Source organism: Bacillus rossius (assembly GCF_032445375.1).
Source record: "Bacillus rossius redtenbacheri isolate Brsri chromosome 9 unlocalized genomic scaffold, Brsri_v3 Brsri_v3_scf9_2, whole genome shotgun sequence".
Taxonomy (NCBI): domain Eukaryota; kingdom Metazoa; phylum Arthropoda; class Insecta; order Phasmatodea; family Bacillidae; genus Bacillus; species Bacillus rossius.
In genome coordinates this window covers 19,026,395-19,048,618 of record NW_026962013.1, presented here as the reverse complement: position 1 = coordinate 19,048,618, position 22,224 = coordinate 19,026,395, and the positions used below count along the sequence as shown (strand labels likewise).

The 22,224-nt window shown below is 38.9% G+C and overlaps 1 protein-coding gene across 2 annotated transcripts in view; it reads right to left on the bottom strand.

Annotated features, from left to right (window-relative positions):
- Positions 1-22,224, bottom strand: part of LOC134543338 (mediator of RNA polymerase II transcription subunit 14) — a 56,126-nt gene that overhangs the window by 9,971 nt on the left and 23,931 nt on the right. Inside the window, exons 13-21 of one of the 2 annotated variants that reach the window (XM_063388296.1) lie at positions 19,535-19,707; positions 17,958-18,207; positions 13,775-13,918; positions 11,703-11,840; positions 10,468-10,640; positions 9,359-9,553; positions 7,222-7,476; positions 4,789-5,047; positions 3,003-3,173 (exon numbers count right to left, since the gene is read on the bottom strand). In XM_063388296.1, coding sequence (XP_063244366.1) covers positions 3,003-3,173; positions 4,789-5,047; positions 7,222-7,476; positions 9,359-9,553; positions 10,468-10,640; positions 11,703-11,840; positions 13,775-13,918; positions 17,958-18,207; positions 19,535-19,707 — 1,758 coding nt within the window. The remainder of the gene's footprint in view (positions 1-3,002; positions 3,174-4,788; positions 5,048-7,221; positions 7,477-9,358; positions 9,554-10,467; positions 10,641-11,702; positions 11,841-13,774; positions 13,919-17,957; positions 18,208-19,534; positions 19,708-22,224) is intronic. The other variant, XM_063388297.1, reaches the window with a different exon arrangement.

The following is a 22,224-nucleotide window of genomic DNA, read 5'->3' as shown; positions in this document are numbered from 1 at the left end:
ATGAGATCAGCATTAGTGAACTAGTGTGATTTCTACGATGATTATAACAATTAAGAGTGAAATGGATCAGTTATTTAGTTATTTTATCCCAGTGGTTTTAGACTGTAACATGTTAAAATAATAAACAAAAGCTTGGGAAGATATTTCTACCTCATGACAGAAATGTGGATGATTAAGTCAAAATCGAAATCAAAGTGAAAATTGATGAATAAATTATGGCGGTCCCAATCTCCCTTGTTTTCGATCACAACTACGAACTTGATATAGAAATGTAGCAGTGACTCAAGGAAACAAAATTTATCATGACTTTTATTACTGTTCACTGCACAACCACAATTTCACACATTATGAACATATATATGCATCATTTTTCACAGTGAATCCATTTATCCCTTTAACCTCAAAAAAAGGGTCAAACCAAACGTAACACAAAATGTCACTAGGAGAAAAAAAAATATTTCTGTGCTAAACAGCTGAGTTCAAGCATAGCCAGCGATATTCATGTGTCATCTCACATTCGTTATATTTTATAGTACTTGGTGTAAAAAAAAAAATCGGTTAATATTTGATGAACAACAAAATTGAAAAGAAATTCTTAAAAAAATTTGAATGTGCATTTTAAAGCTTTCTCACTCTTCACTGTGCCTACTGATAGACGGAAGATGGTGGGTGTTAATGTTGATAAATATACAGTAAAACTCGCTTAAGACGTTCCCGCGTAACACGTTTTACCGTTTATTAAGTTCAAAAAATTATTCCCTTGATCACTTCCATATATCCCTATGTTAATATTTCCCTTTCATAACGTTTATCTTTATATATGCTTCCCGCATATAACGTTCAGCATTTGTGGGGAAAAAATAAAATAATATCGTTTATCTTTAAGCTTTTGAACAATTTTTAAGGTTAATTTTAAAAATTTACATATTTCCAAATGTTTAATACCGTATTGGTCCGAATATAAGGCTGCCATTTTTACATAAACGAGAGATGCAAAAATTGGAAGACGCCTTATTTTCGCACCCAAGACGTCAGCACCGCTAACATTAGTTCCAAGCTGAAAGCTACAACATTGTGAAACAAAATGTTCACGATTTTTTATATTAACTAAAACATCGTTACCTCACACAGGGAAAACGATAAATCCACCCAATATTGCAGTAATTCACAATTGTTTAAAGTTGAAAATTAAAATATTTGTTCTTGAGTAAAAATGTGAATGTTGAAGCATCTCAAAATGGCAACCTTTTATTACACAATTATTATTTGTACTTTGTGTACAATCACGTGTTAACATTTACGGTAATTTAATTTCAGATTTTTAACGGAAATATTTGTACTAAAATATCACAGCTATTTTCAGAACGATTGTTTAAGTTTACAAACAGAAAATGTTAAGAAGATTTCGGATGTAATGTTTGGAAATTCACGGCTGCCAACTGTCTTTCCACAATATTTCTTTGTTGTAAAACGAACATTGCCGAACACGCACGAAGAAGCGATATTTACAGGAATTTGGTACGTTGCTTCAAAAGCTATTTTAATAATTTCACAGTAATCCACTCTTTATTTATGTAAAAAACTTTCAAACAACATAATTATTATAGATAATTCTTTAAAATTCATAGGACAGAGACTCTCTGTCAGAGAGTAATATGGACAAATATTCGCGGTCACGTCACCGAAGTTATTCATGGCCATATGCTTCACCATGGCAGCTACCCACTTGTTTTGTTCCGGCAAGCTGCATTCTTTGTTTGCTTTGTTACTTTTAAAACACTACTAAATACTAATACGTAGCTTAAGTGAAACGGAAAGTTAAATGCGGTATACATAAATGCAAAAAGGATTTATCAACACAAAACGTATGTCTAATGAATTTTCACATTAATTTCTACCAAAATTATTTTTACATTTGTTTGGCCTCCTGAAACTGCCGGTCGCCTTATATTCGGGCCAATACGGTAGTTAATTTGAACAGAACAAGACCGTCGAAAAACCTGCGCCCCACGCCACACGCTGTTCTATCTGTGCGCAGTTTCGAGTGACGAATGAGAATCGCGCACAATCGTCGAAACCTGCGCCGCACGCCACACGCTGTTACTTGTGTGTATTTCGACGAATCATATGCCTGCGTTTGTTTGGACTGAGAGGCTGTTCCATCTGCAGAACATTTTCTCCATTCGTGGCTTAACTGACGAATGAGAAACGCCAACGATCTTCGTAACCTGTGCCGCACGCCGCACTACCAATCACCTGCTTGCATTCTTAGGGACTAGAGGCTGTTCCAGCAGCACACCAATTTTCCAATTCAAGTCACGCGACGAAAACAAAGTAAACTATATACCGCCAGCTATTACTTTCTTTGAATTATTTGCGTATTTTTTTTAAAACAATAAATGTTAGTTATTGCTTTTATTGCTAGTGTTTTGATAATACTAATTTTAATGTGCTTATTAAATTAAATACAGTTTTAATAATTCAATTTACTGATAAAAAATATGTCATTAGTTATTCCGTTATTCCAGCATGCCAATGATAGTAAGTGTATTTTTGTGTGAATACAGTACATGTCATTTGAGTAAAATCCATTTTTACGTTGGAAATTACTTTTCCCTTTTAAGAAGTTTTAAGCTTCCAGTCCCTTGAAAAACTTCTTAACAGGGTTTTACTGTATGTGGACTGTATCAAAAAGTTTTTAACCGACGATGCAACATAAATTACACGATAGCAATCGCCCGCACCATTGCGACGTACCGCCATCATGCCGAACCAAACGAAGACTGTCTTTTGTTTCTCACTGCAGGGATGCCACTCTCACGGTTTATGGACGCCAACACTTGCAGTGTTCCAACATGGTGCCAACTGTAGAAAGTTGTGGCGCGGGTGATTTAAACTGTCTATCACTTGGCCCGGTACAAGAGCCACAAAGTTAAATCACAACACAGTTCCATATACAAGAGTTCACACTAAGTACCAAACAGTGGGAGAAACGTGCTCACCGGTGCGCAGGTCAGTCTGAGGGCTGTGCATGGAGGGGTGGCCCGTGCCTCCCGGGGACTGGCCCGGCCGCGCCGGCGACGGCCGCGGCATGTTGGGGGAGCCCGGCCAATTGGACGCGGCAGGAGACGTCATGCTCTGCGATGACGGGAATGGGCTGCCGTCCATGTGAACTGTCGGACAAAGCATCGCTAACCAACAACCCACGTGCATTCACACTAACCTCACGGCCTGATGCTTACATAACGGGTTGTCGTGTCAAGCTGGTATTTCACAACGAGATAGTAAAATGCTTCTACATTAAAACGCTGTAATATTCACCATTATTGAACTGCTTTATGTGGAATCAGCTTCCATTACTGAAAAAATATATTTTAAAGGAGCAAAAAGAAGTACAAAAAAACTAGTTATTAGGAGTATGTTCTATTAAAGTTTGCTGGAAAAAATTATATTTTATGCTTCCAAGGCATTGTATGATTCTCATAAATATCAATTTAAATTTTTTTTATAAAACTACAGTATTTTCAAGGCCAAGTTTACTTTTGCACAAAGCACAGAAAGAGCAGATCGCAAAAAGTGTCTTCGATTGCTATTTCTGTGTCTTCCTTGTGTTTCCCCCTCTCCGCTCAAAACTTACAACTCTTTGCAGCACTTCCTCTCCTTCCCCTACCCACCCCTCCTCTGGTTCAGCACATGCACACCTTGGTAGTTTGTAGGGCTTAAATATGCTTGTAACCCTATGCTCTAGTCTTTATCATAGTCACAGTCATTTTGTGTGGTGCAATGGCGAGGCGTGAGATTTACACGAGGGGAAGCAACAAAACTGTTCACCCCAATAATGACGAGAGGGGGAAATTTGGTTTTTCAAGATACAAAATGGTGCTATTTGAGTAATTTTCGTAACTGAACATTGGTTATACCATTGGTAGAAATACATTTTTTTTTTGTAATAAAGCATTTATGTGAAAACTGTTGAGTTCTCGAGATTAATTTTGATTTCATTATATATTCAGCCAATTAATTAATATAGTCTATATAATTACCCTTAATAAGTGACAAAGCAGACTTGTCATGACCACGAAAAGCCAGTTTTTGTTTAGCCAAAAAAACAAGTTACTATCTTATAAGATAGCTCATGATACGTCTTGTTTTTCCTTACTTTCTCATAATGGATGTCAATGCTTAGCCGATACTAACTGCTAAGTGCAAATTTAATACGTGTTTTACCAACAGTTTGAGCTCTTCAGAACACACAAAGTGGCTATGAGACAATTTGTGCCGTTTCTATGCTTTCTGAAGATTATCATAATCGCAAAAACCTTGCTTACTTACTTACCCACTGAGAAGAAAAACTTTCATCTTGCATCTGTCATGCCTGCATAGAGGTTCTTCAGGAAGCCCTGGACTAAAGTGCCATAACCCATAAGTACTGCAGTTAACAGGCAGCGTGCGTAGTTTTTTTCAACTAAGGGACGTTCGGGAGGCGGTAATTAACAGCGGTCTAAAGTGCTGTAAGTGACACATTAAAAGAGGCACAGTCTGTAGGTTTTCAACTTGGCTGTTCCCAATGGCAAGATACAAGTTTGCGATTATAATGCGACCCCCAATTTTAATCTCTACAGTTCTGGTAAAAAAAAAAAAAACAAAAAAAAAAACATAGCATTAAATTCAGGTAAGTACAGTAAGTAAAAGTAAAAAAAATAATTCAAAGTTATAAAAAAGGAAAGATTCTTAAGCGGTAGTCAATGATGTGTACAGGTTCCTGCCATCCCGAGCAGCTGGACTCACCGGAAGAGGACATGATGGCGCCAGCCGGCGAGTGGCCCACCTGTATGGCGGGGCCAGGCGAGGACGTCGGCATGAGCCCCGCGGGGCTGGCCACGTGCTGCAGGGGGTTGGAAGGGGAGTTGGCCAGCAGGCTGCTGGGGGAGGGGTGCGGCAGCATGGAGGGGGAGGGGTTGATGTTGGGCGGCAGCGACGGCGGGGAGGCCAGGTTGAACGACGACGTCAGCGGGCTCGAGCCGAAGCTTTGGTGCTGCTGGCTGGTCTGGAGCAACGGAGCACAATTACTAGTGATGGGAAAAAGCGGTGTTATTTTTATGCCAATTTTGTTTCAATAAACAGCAATTGCGGTGTTTTGTGTTTTTGTAGGAAAACATATTTTAAAGAAAATTTTTTACTACCGGTACTTACGACTTTTTCTTCAAAAGTTTAAAGCACCCTTCAAATTCATCTTTTAACTGTGCTTCCAATTTTTCCCCCAATTTTGGAACATATGTTCTCCTAAGGGAACTGGCTGTAGGAAGATCTCCCCCACCCTTTACATTTTTATTAATCCAACCATGTAATTGGGTGTTGTCTAATTTCTGGAGTGGTATGTTGGCAGATATAAAAGCCTCGGTTGTGTCCAAAATAAATGTCTCTCTGTCCTCTCGTACTTTTGCGACTTCTTCTAGTGTTGCAAGACGTTTACTGCCACTGCTTGTGCCCTCGGCACCTAACCTCACTTTCATATAATGCTTACTAGCAACTTGTTTGAACACAGTGTCCCTTCTCTCGTAATCAACTCGGCAATTGCACCATTTGCAGAACAAAATGTTGTTGGAAACGTACAGCCCTTCCAATTTAAATTCCGTTGCCCGAGATAAGCAAGATGCTTTAAATTTTGGCATCGCTATATTGGGCCTAGCAGTAAATAAGTCGAAACCTACAAGGATTCTTGTTTTACTTAAACTGCCTGCCCGTGTAAACTTTTGCAAAAGTATAGAATATTAATGAACACTGCAAATAAACTAGGTATCCCGAAAGATAACACATGTCACGCGTTCTTTTGCTAACGTAAATTGGTACGTTGGTACGTATACTATCGCTGTGCTCGCTGCTAGCGCATTCAATTGTCTTCCGTTGCAATCTGGCATCAACGAAAACAAACGAATATATAGTTCAGAATTCGGGATGGTGTAATAAATGTTTACAAAAACATTATATAACATTTTTTCGGTACCAGGTATTCGAAAAGAACTAATTAAGCTGCGGAGTAAAGCAATGAAAAATTTAATCAACAGAAAAATTATGTTGTATTCTATTGTGAAGCGAAGGGGGAGTAAGGACTGCTGTGTGTAAATATGGAGGCTGCCGGCTGAATAAGTACTGCAATGGGTAATTTTCTGAATTGATAGGCGTAATGTTTCTGGCAAATGGAAGATGCTAAAAGACAGCTAAGGTGTTTTAAAATAAGTGGTATTTCCAACCTAATGTGTGAACATCGTATTTTGTGACATCGCAAACAACATAATCTTTTATAAAGTCGCAAATAATTCATATTTTAACTTTTTTTTCCGGAGATTTTCAGAATTTCGTGTTTTATAGTTATAAAAATCTTTTTTCACGTTTTTTCGCGAAGGATCGCGTAAAAATCGTTACACCATTTTTCCCCATCTCTAACAATTACTAACAATGACTACACCATAAGCAATGCTTAATATAGCAAGAAAAACTACAAAATCCTCGGAACTAACATGTACTCAAGTAATACATGAACATATACATGTACTTGAATGAATTTTACACTCATAACAGTCAATATTAAAAAAAAAAAAGTATAGTATAATTAGCATATAACAAAACCTGCTAACAGTTATTATTTAATTGAACAATATTCATCTGGTCTGGCATCCTCCATGACATCCAACCTCGTGATTGTCACGTCGCAGCTGTCTGTACCACCACGTATGCCATTTGTAACGTACCTCACTGGACGGAATTACAGAGTGGTCCAACGTCAACGCTGGCTGCCCACATCTGTCGCACTACAAAACCCGGTGGCACCAACTTACCCAGCTTAAAATTGTCACACTGTTTGAACTTTGAACACAACACTACATGTATTGTATGAACCAGGGGCGCAACAACAGGGGGGGGCAAGGGTACTTTGCCCCCCCCCCCTATGAAACCTTGAAGTGGGGGCAAACGGGGGCAAAGAAAGTGTTGTGTAATTAATTTTTAGATAATAAAACTGCTGAAATAGCACCATTTTCCACCTTGAAATACAAATTTTCCCGGGGGAGGACCCCCGGATCCCCCGCTTCAATAGGGGGGATCGATGATTCTTTAAAAAAACGTATATTGCCCCCCCTTTGGAAATTTAGTTGTTGTGCCCCTGGTATGAACACAAGAGACTAAACTGAAAATGAGGTCACTCCCTACAGGAAGCATCCCCACCTGTGCGATGGCCGGGTGGGGACTGGCCGGGGTGTGGGGGTTGCTGCCCAGGGGCGGCGTCAACGGCGTCTGGAACCGGAGCCCTCCCTCGCGCTGCTGGGCCGGCGACTGGGGGCCCGGCCGGTGGGACCCCAGGAAGGACATGGAGCTGCTCCCGTCTGCGTCCATCATGACAGGCGAGGGTGGGTTGTCGTCCTCAGACTGAGATCGACGTCGGAACACTGCGTTCTCGTCCACGTACTTCGACAGGAAAGCCTGCCGGAGCCAACACCAAGCACGGCATCACAACAAATGGAATGCAATGAAAATTACTGCCAACTTCAAACACACAAAACAACCATTTTCACAAATAGGAAAGGGAAATTAGAATTTTAGTTCAAAATAATTAGAGCAAAGAAGGGAAACTTTTTAAAATGCCTTGTTCTACTCACAAGTTTAATAAATTTAAGTTACACCCATTTCCTAGGACTGACTTGCTGGGGAATCGCCAAAAAAACTCTAATTTTTTTTTAGTTTTTTTAAAAATTAAGTAATAACTCATAAAGAAAGCCATCTATTGATACTATCTGAGACATGAGCTAAATAATATCAATAATAATGTTTTGACTGGCTTGAATGAACCAAATGCAAAGTTGTACCAATGCTTATTAATGTTGTGTAGTTGATATCTGTTGAGAATTAAATGCTTCATTAAACAATATAAATCATTATATTCCAGAGAATTAATGGCATTAAAAAACAACCATTTTCACTTAGTAAATAAATCTATGAAAACATTTTAATTCTAAAAGTATACTTTTTTTTTTAGCTAGCATAACACAAAACTGCATTAATTTTTTAGTTAAACATGCAAATTTTAGAGCACTTTATCAAAGAGAATTTACTCAATACAGTAAAGTTTAACTGTTAAAGGGGTACCTCCCATTTCAGGTCATGATTTTATATTTGTATTAATCCCGGATAAACTTTTAGACATTATCAATTGTTTAACTTTCACAAAATTAAAAATATCTACAGCGAATACTTTTTGCATAATTAGCTGCCAAAGTTACATTTTTAACGTTTCTGTGTTGTACAAATAAGGAGAATTTAATTTATTGCAGAACTGAAACTTTTTAGGTTTAACTGCAATGCCACTGACTACTACATGATATGGTTTGCATTTCTATCACAAAAACTTATTTCATGTTATTTGGCTGTCAAAATCTTAACAAATTTGAAAATTTTGAAATGCCAGGTTAAATTAATTAATATTTTCTGAAAAATATTCAAACCATTTCTTGAAATAGTCAGTGGCATTGCAGTTAAACCTAAAAAGTTTCAGTTCTGCAATAACTATAATTTTCCTTATTTGTACAACACAAAAACTTAAAAAATGTAACTTTGGCAGCTAATCATGCAAAACGTATATGCGCTGTATATATTTTTCATTTCGTGAAAGTTAAACATTTGAAAATGTCTACAAGTTCATCTATAATTACTGTAAATATAAAATCTTGATCTGAAATGGGAGGCGCACCCTTAAGGCAACAAAATTGGAGCACAGTGTATCTCTGTAATAAATACCATTTGTGACATGAAAAAGTTTTCTGCCTGCTGCTTCTCAACAGATGTTTACCTATACATGAGACCGTTATCAAAACAAAGTAGAAATTTGTCCCTTAAGAAACACGACAGCATTCCCTCCACATTATATCATTAAGGAGTATAAGTATGAATTATTATTTTTTTATTATCCTCGGTGACTTACTTGAAGAGTTTCCTTGGTAAAAATGCAGGAACAGGCAGGGTGTCCACAAGGAAAAAATATTTCGTACCAACTTAGGCGAGAAAAAAAGTACTAGATTTGAAAAAAAAAAAAAAGTACTAAATTATAATTTGTTATGGTTTTAACAATTTAGGAAGTTATTATGACATTGCAATGCTCTAACTTAAATATATCACACCAAACACACACATACACTCATAGTTTTTTAAAAATAATTACGCTTAATAATAAAACATATTGGAGTTACTGTAATAATATTATATTAAAGAAAAAAGTACTATATCTGTACTTGACCAGTAAAAATCTTATAAAAGTACTAGATCTAGTAGGAAAGTACTAACTGTGGACACCCTGGATGACGGTACTCGCCTTGAGCCCCTGGGTGGGCGTGAACTCGTCGACGACGTTGCTGCGGTCGAAGCGGCTGTAGGCTCCGTCGCGGAGGGTGACCAGCCCGCCGCCCCTCAGCCTCAGCTCCAGGCAGTACATGCCCTGGTAGGCCAGCCGCAGCAGCGTGGGGCACTGCGGCATCACTGTGAACGCCTGCACCGGAACCTGCGGCCGCTGCCGACACGCCACGGCCACCGGGTCATCGGTCAACTGTGCACTAGCTCGCCGTGCAATGCACTCCAGATGATCTATTTGAACTGGTGATGGGTCAGATGCCAATTTCCTCTAATCTGAATCTAAATTTTTGAATCCCAAAGAGTGCCTTGAATTCTAATCTGGGTACCATAAAAATAATCTATGTAATACGGTATGTATGATTTACTGATGGACAGTTGGAATTTCTATTAACTGTAGCACTAGCATCGCGTGCTAACATTTTCTCAAAGTCTGCCATTATTAGACCAGTGTTGGCAGCCTGTAAATACAGATTTTAATGAAGAGCACTTTGGAAATTCCAGGAGCTACAGCGTTAGTGTTCCAAACAGTATTTTGGATTTGGTATTTCACACAAAAGTATTACTATCTCCATATCTATGATCTACGTGACAAAACCCAGGGAATAACAAATTTATATAGCTAATTATGTAGGTCTAGCATAAACAAACAGCGTGAATTGGGTTCTAATCAAAAGGAATTTATTGCATTGTGTTAAATGAGGTTAAATGGGACCAAACTAAAATTGTGCAAATACCAGGAAAACGTAAAAACAGTTATATAAAATCGGGATTCCACTGCATTTAGTATGAGTTTTGTTAAATATATGATTTTTGGCACCTTTATTATTACTACGGTTATTATCATCATGGTGGTTGTAGTTGTTTTTAGCATGACAAAATATTTCTTCATGCAAATTTTCTACAATGCTAGTTAACTATTTTCATTACATTAATTTATTTTGTGGATATTTTAAAGTTTACTTTAAACAGTACATATACACCAAAAAAAAAATATAATGAAACAATCTTATGTGTGGTGTTATTTAAATAGTCAATATTTCCAAATGAAAGAACCAAAATGACGGAACTCACAAGATTGTGAACTCCGAGCTGTGGAATGGCAGGCAGCTTGCTTATAGACAACATGGGCTCGTACGTCTCGTGTAGCAGGGACACTATCTGGCCCAGATCCCGGTACCGGTTCAAGTGGGCCTCCAGCTGCTCTCGCATCAGCATGTGCGCATTGATGCAGTTACCAACTGCACCTGCACACAGTCGCATTCCCGCCGCATCACTGAAGGGCTCATTTGCCAATACAACAAAATATGTCAACATGGACGGCAGTTGGTGCATTTTAGAGGTTATGAAATCTCGTGCTACTTTGTACATCCAAAATCCGATACAGAAACGTTTTCAAATTTCATTATAAGGGAATTTAAATAATTATGTTCTGTGTCAAATTACTTTACATTACAAAAAAATTCAACTAAAACATTTACCATACTGACCCCATTAGGCTTTATTTAACATCAGCTGAATTTGAAATTTATGTTTGCAGCTAGTAAGCAAATGATGACCCTGTGTGTAGAAGCAGGTGAGAATCAAACAATGTCAGTACCCCAGGGTTAGGGTCACCATGTCCATGATGCACAGTTTTCTTCCTATACAGTGGTAAAGAGCACCAAGTTCAGTTACTATAAACAACGAAAACAGGCATGACCAAATTCGTTCAGAATTAAAGAGCACTATGTGGGCATGACTCACAACTTGCTCCCCTGTTTTCCTAAAATCATGGTGTGACGATCATGCACGTGCAACGATCATGCGATAAAAACACGGAAAGTGAAAATACAGGAGTGTCGCAAATTCCTTCAGTCTCCACCGAGTGTTTCATAAATAATATATTATTCTGGAAACAACAGCTTTCAGCATTTTTATTTATATAATAAAAACCTAAATTGGAAACAGAAAAAACCGTCCCGACCTCAACACATTCTTTAACGCTTCTTCGCGCACATGCAACATACACAAGTGACGACCAGTTTTAAAACTGTGCGGGTTCTTCCGAAGCGCCCGGGTGGGCCTCGATGCTCAGGGTCGCCCGGGAGCCTGCCGTCACCACCCGAGTACGAGGACGAGTGAAGCCCTGTCGCCTACATCGGACCACCAGTCTAGATAGCAAGTTTGTGGATTGCCAGCATCAACTACTTGCACAACTGAGCCCTATTATATAATTACATGTTCAAAACTGCACCCGGGCACAAGAAAAATGTCTCGGCGAACTGTGCGGGTCCTTCCGAAGCGCCCGGGTGGGGCTCGATGCTCACCGAACACCAGCTTGAAGGCCTTGTCGCCGCTGCTCCAGTGCACGGTGACGGTGGCCGCCCGCTCGGGCCCGTAGCCCAGCACCAGGCGGCTGTAGCTGTACGACCTGACCGTCACAATGTTCGCGAGGTTGCTCGTGTCTGCAAGCACAACATGCATCCGTGCACTGCACACACCAGCACGCTTCCGTCAATCCAGTTACGTGCTTCAAACTGAAGGAATATTACTTTCCAGGGTTTGGTTTGCTTGTGATCAGGGGCATAGCCAGGGGGAGGGGGGGTTTAGGGGTTCAACCCCCCCCCCCCCCCAGCAGCAAATCTTTAATTAATTTCTTATTCATCACTCAAACAAATTTCATATGAAAATTAATAAAATTTTACCATTATAATATTTAAATTTAAGTACCGAAAACTGCTAAAATAGCACTATTTTACACCTTAAAATCCAAATTTTCCCCGGGGGAGGGGGGGGGGGGCATGCTTCTTAACACCCCCTATACACAAATCCTGGCTACGCCACTGCTTGTGATTATTATGTTTGGACAGATTATTTGAGATACACTAAAACACTTATAAGAAATTTCTGAAGGTACTTAGAAATTTAGTCTTATTAACCAGCATACCTTATTGAATGGGTAAAATTGTATGTATATATAATGTGTAAAGTGTTAAATTTTTTTAAACTTAATTTGCATGATATTTTTTACATGTGATTTTCTTATGAGGGATTTACTGTACTTAAACCTTTTCAAACTCTTACCCACAAATCAAAACCAGTAAGTAGGGACAAGTTTTTTTTAGGTGAATTGAGATAAAACTGAAATAACACTGAGATGTGAGTCAATATATCATGTAACACCGAAATGTCCAAAATGGATGGTAATTCACAGTGTATCACCGAATAGACTGGTAATTCACAAAATAAAACATGATTATATGAAACTTTATACTCATATCAGTGAATTATGTTTTTCAACATCTAAAGTGCAATAAATGCAATAAATGAGTGAAGTAAATGTAAAACTTAATTATTAATATTCTATGCCCTTGATTATTTGTACATTGATTCCTACCATTAGAATTTCCATCCAATTAATCAAAGGGTTCCTGACTGATCTTAGTTCTTTAAATAAAATCAGGTTTATAGATATTGAGTTATTTCAAATTAATCAAAGGTATTGGGGTAATTAAATGGGACGACTTCAATTAAATAAAATTTTGTTTAATTATTGGCAATTTAGTTCAGTTATTATCTTTTTGGCAATGAAAATTGGAAGATAAATTTGCACCTTTATATAATACATAAAAAAAAAATAATTTTGCTTTTGTTTTACTCTTTCTCCAACAATATTCTAGGACTTGACAGCCATTATGGATGGGAATGGACGAATGGTGAATGCAAGACCTTTCGTCCAATGCCAGCAGAAGGGTTATGAGAAGTTGTTGCCTAGCAGTTTAATCAAGAAAAAAGCAACATCAATTTTAACTAGGGTACCTTGCTTTTAAATTCTACAGCTTAGAAAAAAGATACTAAAAAAAGCCCTTTCCATCCTCTGGCAACAGTAATATATGTATTACTATTGGGTGTGTAGACTTCATGCAACAGTATCCTAAGTGCCACTACTTAACACACGTAGCAGCTTTGATACACCCAAACTCTCACAAAACTAGAGTCTTATAACCTGCAAAATATATCATATTCTGCGCACCTTGTTTCTAATGAAAATGTTAGTAAAGTAACTTTCTTGAGAAAGAAAACCACTAGGTATGTATGAAGTATTTCTTTAGATAACGCAAATTATTTAAAAAAATCTTTTAAATGAAATAAATAGTGATATTATTTATTCCAAGATAGCAATTTTCAACACAATAATATAGTTACTTGCTAAACCAAATTTTTTTAAAGTTTAATGTACATTTTTGATCATTTAAAAGGAAGTATCAAACTAATAACTTGTAACTCTCTCTCTCTTTCGATCCAAATTACTATGAGAATGACTCATTACAAACTATAAAAAAAATTAAATTTTCATACTAATAATAAGTAATCAGCAACATAATAGTAAAAAACTTACCAAGCCTCAAGTACTCAGAAAGGTCTTCCACCACCATGTACAAGTGGACTATTTGGGCCCAGTCGCTCAGCAATGCATCAACCGTTTTTGACACTCCATCTGCAGTTTCCATATCGTACTGGAAGTAAACAGGTCGCCGGAGGCCTGCACACAAATAAATCCAGCACTGTTACCTAGGCCCTGTGCGAATACTAGTATTTTTGATGTGAATTAATTGAATGTATAGTAAATAATGTTAGTTGAGCTCCAAGAGTTTGATGGAAACGTGTAGCTGGGGACGGACCAGCTGAGCCAAACAGCAGGCGGAGTCTTACAGAACCAAATACCGCTTACTCGGAGTGGCCAGGTTGTACATCAACTGTTCTAAACACATTCATTTCCGTGATAACTTTTCTGCATGTATTTACATAGTCAACATATATAACTGTATAGCACTCGAAGAAATATGTCGCACATTTATTCCACCAACTTGACCGCACCCAACTCATAAGAGATCCCTCTCCCTACTACCCATCACATCTCAATCACCCCTCAAGCTCCTAAACCACGCGCTGACAGATCGCAAGACTTCTGGTGCGTACCATAAAAAAAAAACCAACTAATAAATAAAATAATAATAATTCTTATTACTGAGTATTAAATTATTCAAATTAACCACGCTATTAATAATACCCCACCATTTATTTACAAGCATGTGAGTAACTTTTCCAAATAACCCCCCCCCCCCCCCTTTTTTTTTTTTTAAATATTTTAAAACGTTTAGTGGTTCTACTAGGGTTGAGATGTATAATAGACAGAAAAGATTATTTTATTGAAGATTCCTGAAAGGAGCAGTGAAGCCAATTCAAGCAACAATATTTACTTAAACACTAAAAATTTACTCACCATACCCTGCAAATAAATCCCTGATACTGATAGTGTTATCATAGCTACATAATCAGTGTGATGACAGCAACAAGTATTTACTTATCCTAATTTTATCCTAACTCTTGCAGGCTCAGTTTGAACCATTTGTAAACAATACTGGAATATTGTAGGCATCCCAATGACTCATTAATAATTATTCGTAGGGGTGAGATGAATCCAATATTTTCCCGAATCCAAATCCATCCCTAAATCTTTACCTGAGTTTACAGAAATTTGAATTCCCACTATGACATCCCAAAAAGATATGCAGGCTTACCTATTTTATTTTTGAAATGCAGTACACAAAATGTCAAAATAAACACAGTATATTCATAAATAATAAAACAAGAATCACTATTAAATTACATTTATGATGCCAGAAAATCTCAAAGAAAATAGGTTTATTTCTACACCTGATCATTTCTGTAACCTTCATAAAATTCAAACAAACTAATATAATGTCGTAGAGGGGGGGGTTTCCGGATGGACGAAAAACTAAGTAATTTGGGCGCCACCACGTGGAAGGGCACGTGGACCCGGCTACGAACTCTCGGCTCAGGGTCGTGACGTGACCCGTGTGGGGCTAGGCTAATTTCTCCCCCTCGTGCATCGTGTTCGTGGGCTCTTGAGGCGTCCCACACGCCTCGGAACTCAGGGAATTATACACGTGACCACTGAACCACACATTCTGAGCTAGTGATTTTATTACCAGCGATTTTATTACACGGCACGTTACAAAAATGTTAAAAGAGTTTTACGTAAAGTACTAAAAAAAACACCGTTGCGGGTGATAACCAGTTTATAGGCTGACCAGGTCACCGCGTGGCCTGGCCTCGAGAGTCAATCACGTATTACGCGTACGAAATATCCGTAAACGGAAAACAAATATTTATGCGAAAGAGTCTACCACCTGGAGCAGGCCTCGAAGAAGTTAAAAGGTTTTAGATTTATTTAAAGATGCGACGGAAACTAATCGATCAGTGAACAAAAGAGATGAAGTCGACGAGGTGCGCGGGCCGCTCCTACTCCAGGCGGCGAACGGAAACAGACTGAAGAGACCAGGGCATCATGGCCGCCGGGAAGCGTTAAGTTCCCGTTATGTTACCAGGTAGCTGCCCGGTAACATACTTAACCAAACAAATATTATTTAAAAAACAAACAAAATTTAAGTACACTTATTTATAATTAACAACCTTTAGTTATGGTGTTATTTCTTATTAAAGTTTAAAAACTATTGGCGGGTAGTTCTGCGGATGTCCGCATGGAGCGCTGCGCCGTCCTTACTTACTAAAACTTGAGGCGTGACAATTAGGGATATTTTATTACATAAAAAGGTTTATACATTATGCTTATTTTAATAAAAGAAAGGGGTCGTCGCACCGACTCTAACACCGCCTCTTGCCGGGCGCCCAACACACACACACACACACACACACACGCACGGGGCGGGAGGTTTGAATAGAGGGTGGTGGTGGGAGAGGGGTGGCGACGGCGTGAGGCACATCGGGCTTAGGGAGGGCGTAGCCCCGGTCGACGTCAATAACTTACTGCTGAATAATGAGGACACATGGTAAGAACTAAATAAGAAACTACAGTAGAATCCCGCTGATGCGACCCCTCATGGTTTCCGGAAAAACGGACTTATAAACGGAATGGTCGCAATAGAGAATTCGGGCCAATTTACCCCCCCCCCCCCCTCCCCCACAAAATTATAATGTGAATTCGCGTCACGCGAGTTCAGCTATGCTAGCCGGCTGGTTGTTATTTTCGTTCAAAACGTGGCGAAGGAACTTGTGTGGATCAGGTAGAAAACATTCAGCTATAAACGAAAGATATAAGAACAATGCTATCCTGAAATGCTGTGACATGTTTTTGGAGTAGATAATCACAGCGACAGACCGACAGGATGCGCTCCCATCCTTGCCGTCAGCGATGTTTATTTTGACAGCTCAAGCAATTATCTTTTCCACGTCCCTTCGCAGCATAAAAAAAAAGAGAAAAAAGACGTTTGGACGGGTAAGGGAGGGGAAGGAGAGCGGAACTGCTGGCTGCGCACGCGTCTACTCGCCAGTCGCCACCGTCTGGCGGCGTGCGCGTGCGTATGTGCGTGTGTGTGCGCGCGTGTGTGTGTGTGAGGCTGGCGACCAGCAGCATCGTTAGCTAGCGAGAGTGTGACGGTAAATGTCGACCTTGACCACTTCCGCTTACTGCAGGGCTCGCTCTCTTTTGTCTCTGTCTCCCCCTCCCACAAATATATTGGCTGGCAGGTCTCGCTCTCCTCACCATCTTTATCTTATCTCTCACGCACACTTGAAGCACCTAATACGTCACGCCCCTCAAATTTTTCAATTTCAAATTGCTGCCATCCTTCTGTACTGCATTTATAATTTCTTCTCTCTTTTTAAGAATCGTGAAGAGAGTAGACTTCGGAATGCCAGATTTCTGTGCTATCTTCGTCTTGGAAATTGTCTTCTTATCCACTTGCTGGATAATCTCATAATTTTTCATTAGCGACAAACTGGCTCGCTTTATACTCATTTTCACGAATCCACGAGTCCGTGTAAATTGAAAAACGAGTCACAATCGTCAAACGGGACCGGGACGGCAATAAACGCGCGCGTAGATGCTATCAGGTGATGCGCGCAGTTTACCGGTATTGGCTAGCGTGGACAGTCTAGAGGGGTTGTATCTATTTTTAGCTGTCTTTTGTCTGCCTGCTTACAGTACAGCGCTCGCCAAGATAAACGTGAACACACAGCGCCCAACAAAGTGTAACAGACTTGTTTTTCAGCCAATTTTACTCAAATTTTCGACTTTCTCTGCTCAAATTTTTCACGGTTTCTCAAAAAACGGCTGTATAAACGGAATGGACGCATCAGAGGGGGGTCTCATCGGCGGGATTTTACTGTATTTAGAATTGTTGAAATTTCGCAAGAAACTTAAAAAAACTGTAGAATTTCATTGAATTTTGCACTTCACTATTTCTTTTTGAGTTCTTACCTATTCCCTTTGTTTTATGGTAGCAATTAATTGTTGACGTGGGTTTATTTACCGAAAGATAAATATTTTTACAGGAAGTTTTCAAGATGTAAAAACATATGTTTTTTTTTTCTTTCTAAGTAGTCAAAACACTTTCAAATTTACACGGTAGTATGTTGCGATCTTGCAAATCATTTTTGGTATTAGTAGATACCTGCAGCTGTTTTTAGTTCTGGAGGATAACCTGGGAGGGGAGGAAGGATCGCTCCTGCCCCGAGTCTCCCGGACAGGGACACACCTTGTTCCTTGGGGTGCGCGCTGGCCAGCGGGCTGCCGTAGAACACGAACTCGGCCATCCACTCCTTGGCGGCCTTGCCGTGCACCCTGACGGTGACGGAGAGCAGGCGCTTCAGCAGGCGCTGCCAGCAGGGGCGTCGCGGGAGGCCTTTGCTGCCGGGCGGCGGGGGCATCTCCACCAGCCGCAGCATCAGCGAGGTGGCGTTGGCCTCCACCTGCAGGCCCTGGTGGGCGATCTCCCGTCGGTTCAGCTGCCGCAAACACATGGGAGCCCCCTCCGCATCACACACATGCTAGCGATCAACCAAGCAAACACTCAGCAGTCAAAACATTCTAAGAATAAAATTTGAAAAAGAAAAAATTTTTTTTTACTAATCCGTTCAGAGGATATCAAAGAAATGTTCGTAAAAGCAACCAGCTACAATGCTCCGAGGATGTTTCTTTAACACAGCAAGGGTACATTTACGACACAAAGAGGAATTAATTACGTCCTAAACATGTAAATATTAGGGATGAACTCAGTCCAATCCTCAACCCTTTGAATCTTTAGTACGTATTTGAAAGACTTGTGATTCAAGGGAAAATATTCCGAGAAAAAAATTCAAGTTTATTATGTATATATTTTTTTCATATCCATCATATTACAATTCCCCAAGATCATTGTACATTTTTTATAGCAAAATTCATTAAGAGCACATATAAAATAAAATAACCTTGCTTTTTGGTGCAAATTTTGTAAAACAATAAAATGCTTTTAAGAAACAAAACCCCTTCCCTTTTTTTCAGGTCTCTAGAGATACGTACAGCAAAACCCCTTATTTGCACTTTTCATGGGGACAAAGTAAAAAAGTGTAAAAAGCGGGAAAGTGTAAATAAAGGGAAAAGTAAGAAATACGTTAAAGTTAATTAAAATACAGTCGCATCCTGTAGCGTTCATAACAAATACGGGCTAAATTACACATACGCATTGGACCACAGTAAAAAAAATTTAAAAAAAAGGGCCGCAAATTGGAAATTTACCGTCAATAGCGCGCCGTGCGCAGAGAAAGGCCATTGTACTCAATCAGCTGTTGTTACGGCGCGGCGTATACGCCGGCTGGCTCTCTATAATCTCTGAGCTGCGCATGCGCAGTATAACTCACTCAACGCTCCGCCCAGACTCGTGACCTTCCATCAGCAGCCAGCCAATAGATGCGAGCTTAGCGGGAAAAAATATAAGCTCCACCTCCCGTGTACCAGTTTTGTCCAGTTCTAATACCAGTTTATTGGTATACGCACCAATTTTCTCGCTGCCATGACATGTTCAAGTTTACGTTCATCTTGATGTCTTGATACCAATAATTAATTATTTACGATCTCCAGAAATAAATCGTTAGTTTCAAAAATATGCGTCAACTGAACAATATTTGCGAAATTATAAAATACGTTTAAAACAGTTACCAAGACTCCGCTCATTTTATCTTGTGAAGTTTATGTCTCGTACCAGTATTTCGGCTAAGTTGTGACATAAATATGTACATAACTTGACGACCTAGTTGTGAAAGCAAGCATGCGTATACGTGTGGGCCGGACACCCACCTCCTGAGCCAGAACCACGAACGGCAGCCTCTCGTCACACATGGCCACCACGTGGGCCAGCTCCGGTATGAAGTAGGCCGGGTGCTTGCTGCGGCGCCCGGCCGGCTCTTGCTTGCCGCTGTTCTTGCGCTTCACCGGGGCCGGCTTGTCGTTTTGCTCTGGACACACACAAGCTATATGGCAACTGTATAAAAACGCACGTACGAAGCCCTTCCAGCATGTTTACAGAAGAAACTCTTTACATTCAAAGAAAACCAACAGCAATTTCCTACTAAGCAGTAGGCTCATAGATTGCAAGTACAGCGAAATTTTACTACCACACCTAACGGGGGAAACAAAAAATAAAAGTTTCAGTGCTAAATAATGAAATTACTTGATCCTGAAATTCTAATCGATGTAAAATACCTCACAGGAATCTGAAAATATTTTAAGTGAGAAAACATTTAACGTGAGGTACTTTGTAATAAGATTTCACTGAAATGCTTAATGTTTATATTATAACATAACAACAACTTTGCAGATTTTCGTTGGGTCAGATTCATCACGGAAAAACGATTGATGCTAGAAAAAACGGGGAGCTGAAAAGAACTTAATACACAGAACACTACAAGTGCACTTACAAGAGTAATATGTCAAAAACTGAAACTTTTTTAGTACTTTCTTTCCAAACCCAGGCCAAACAACCACTACAGCTTCGCCACTTGGTACGATACACCTGCACATTAATATTCACAAATTACACAAAACAAGCACTCACACAATACCTCTACAAGAAACACATCAAAGAGCTACATAGCCAGTTCTACAATACAAAATCATAAACAGTCCTATTTATTAGTCAACTGCAACATATTTTGCTAGTCAAATGAAATACTAATTTAATAATTATTAATGTAAAACAGTTGTTAAAGTACCTGAAAACAGTATTCAGTGTTTATTAATCAGTTTCCATTTTTAATATGGGTGGGCCAATCAAATCCTCAAATACCATCAAACTATTAGTATTTGAAGGATTCAATATTCAAGAAAAAAGATTCAAAGGAAAATATTAAAGGAAATAAAGTAAATTAAAAACTCAGCACTGATAACATCTTAAGTTTACTATGTAAATTTTTTTCTTCATACCTATCCTGTTATCATGGTCCATGAATGTGCAATTTTAACATGTAATTATATAATATATTTACCCGCGTATGGGTGGCATATTTTATGCTGATTTTTAGTTTAAAAAAATGTAATGAGACTATTATGCGAATTTATAATATTGGGTTAAATAAATATAATTGCTATGTGTCTTATCTTGATTCGGTTTCAAGAGGTATATTCGAGTTTCGCTCAGGGATTTTAATTCAAGATTCGGAGTCGAGAAAATTGAGATTCAACAGATTTGTTTAGTTTTGTTGTAAACACTATTTCAATTGTATTTTAAACCAAAATTAAATCATATACAGTAGAACCCCAATTTAACGAAGTGCTATGGTTACCGAAAATGTTTACTCTAAATCGATGTTTCGTTAAATCCGATTTTAGGATTTTCAATTACCCCCGCACTCATAATCGCGTCCCTACCGTTTCCATATCGTAGACAGGGTCGACGCTGATATCTTGTGCTGCCGTGCTATCTCAGACTTCGTCAACTTTACATCTTCAACGTCTTTTAATCTCGCTCGTACGGCCCCCGGTACGTACGTACACCTCGGTCGTACATACAGATTTTCAGAAACCGTGAAAAATAAGGCATAAAATAAAAGTTTAAAAATATGTAAAGTGTAAGAAATACGTTAAAGTGTATTAAAATACAGTCGCAACCTGCAGCGTTTATAACAAATACGAGCTACATACACATTGCGTCACAGTAAAAAATAAAAAATTTGGCCGCAAATTGATGGAAAATTTCCGTCAATAGCGCGCCGTACGCGGAGAAAGGTCATTGTACTTGGTCAGCTGCTATTATGGCGCGGCGTAGCCACCGGCTGACTCTCTTTGTTCGCTGAGCTGCGCAGCACTTATAAAAAACATATTCCAAAAACTAAACACCGCGCACAAAGCTCTTACTGAGAATAATAAAGCTGTAGCAAACCGTATGTATTCGGTACCGAGTAACAGGTGCGCCATCTAGTAACCAGTAACGAAACGTTACACATGGCTGCATCTCGTTACTCGCATTTTTCGTATGTTTTACGCATGCGCGCGCATATTCGATGAATTTGCGTTACAAAGAACGATGTTTGTTTATTAAGTAAAGTATAATTTGGAAATTCGTCGTCAAAGTTTTTTACTGTTTATTAAAGGTATTGTGTGTGTAGACAAAGTTTGAGATTGGAACAGAAACAACGTAAGAAAGTATTGTTTACAAATTAGAAATATGTTTTTATTATCGCGTATTTTCACGTTTTTTTTGTTCTTATCTTAAAAGAGATAGTATAAAAAAAGCCGCTCTAATGAGATTTAATTGTTTCTTGGTTAACAAAAACTGTTAATTATCAAATATTGTTAATTGTTTATATTCTATTTATTATTATTTACGCGACGTCATACTGTACGCGTACGCAATACGACTATTCGTTGCTGCAACATAACCTAGCATGTTATGCGGTATCAGAAGTAACGAGTAATGTAACGTGATACGATAGTAACGAGTACTAATTGTTATAGTAACGAATACATACGGGGACGCTTTTTTTCATTAC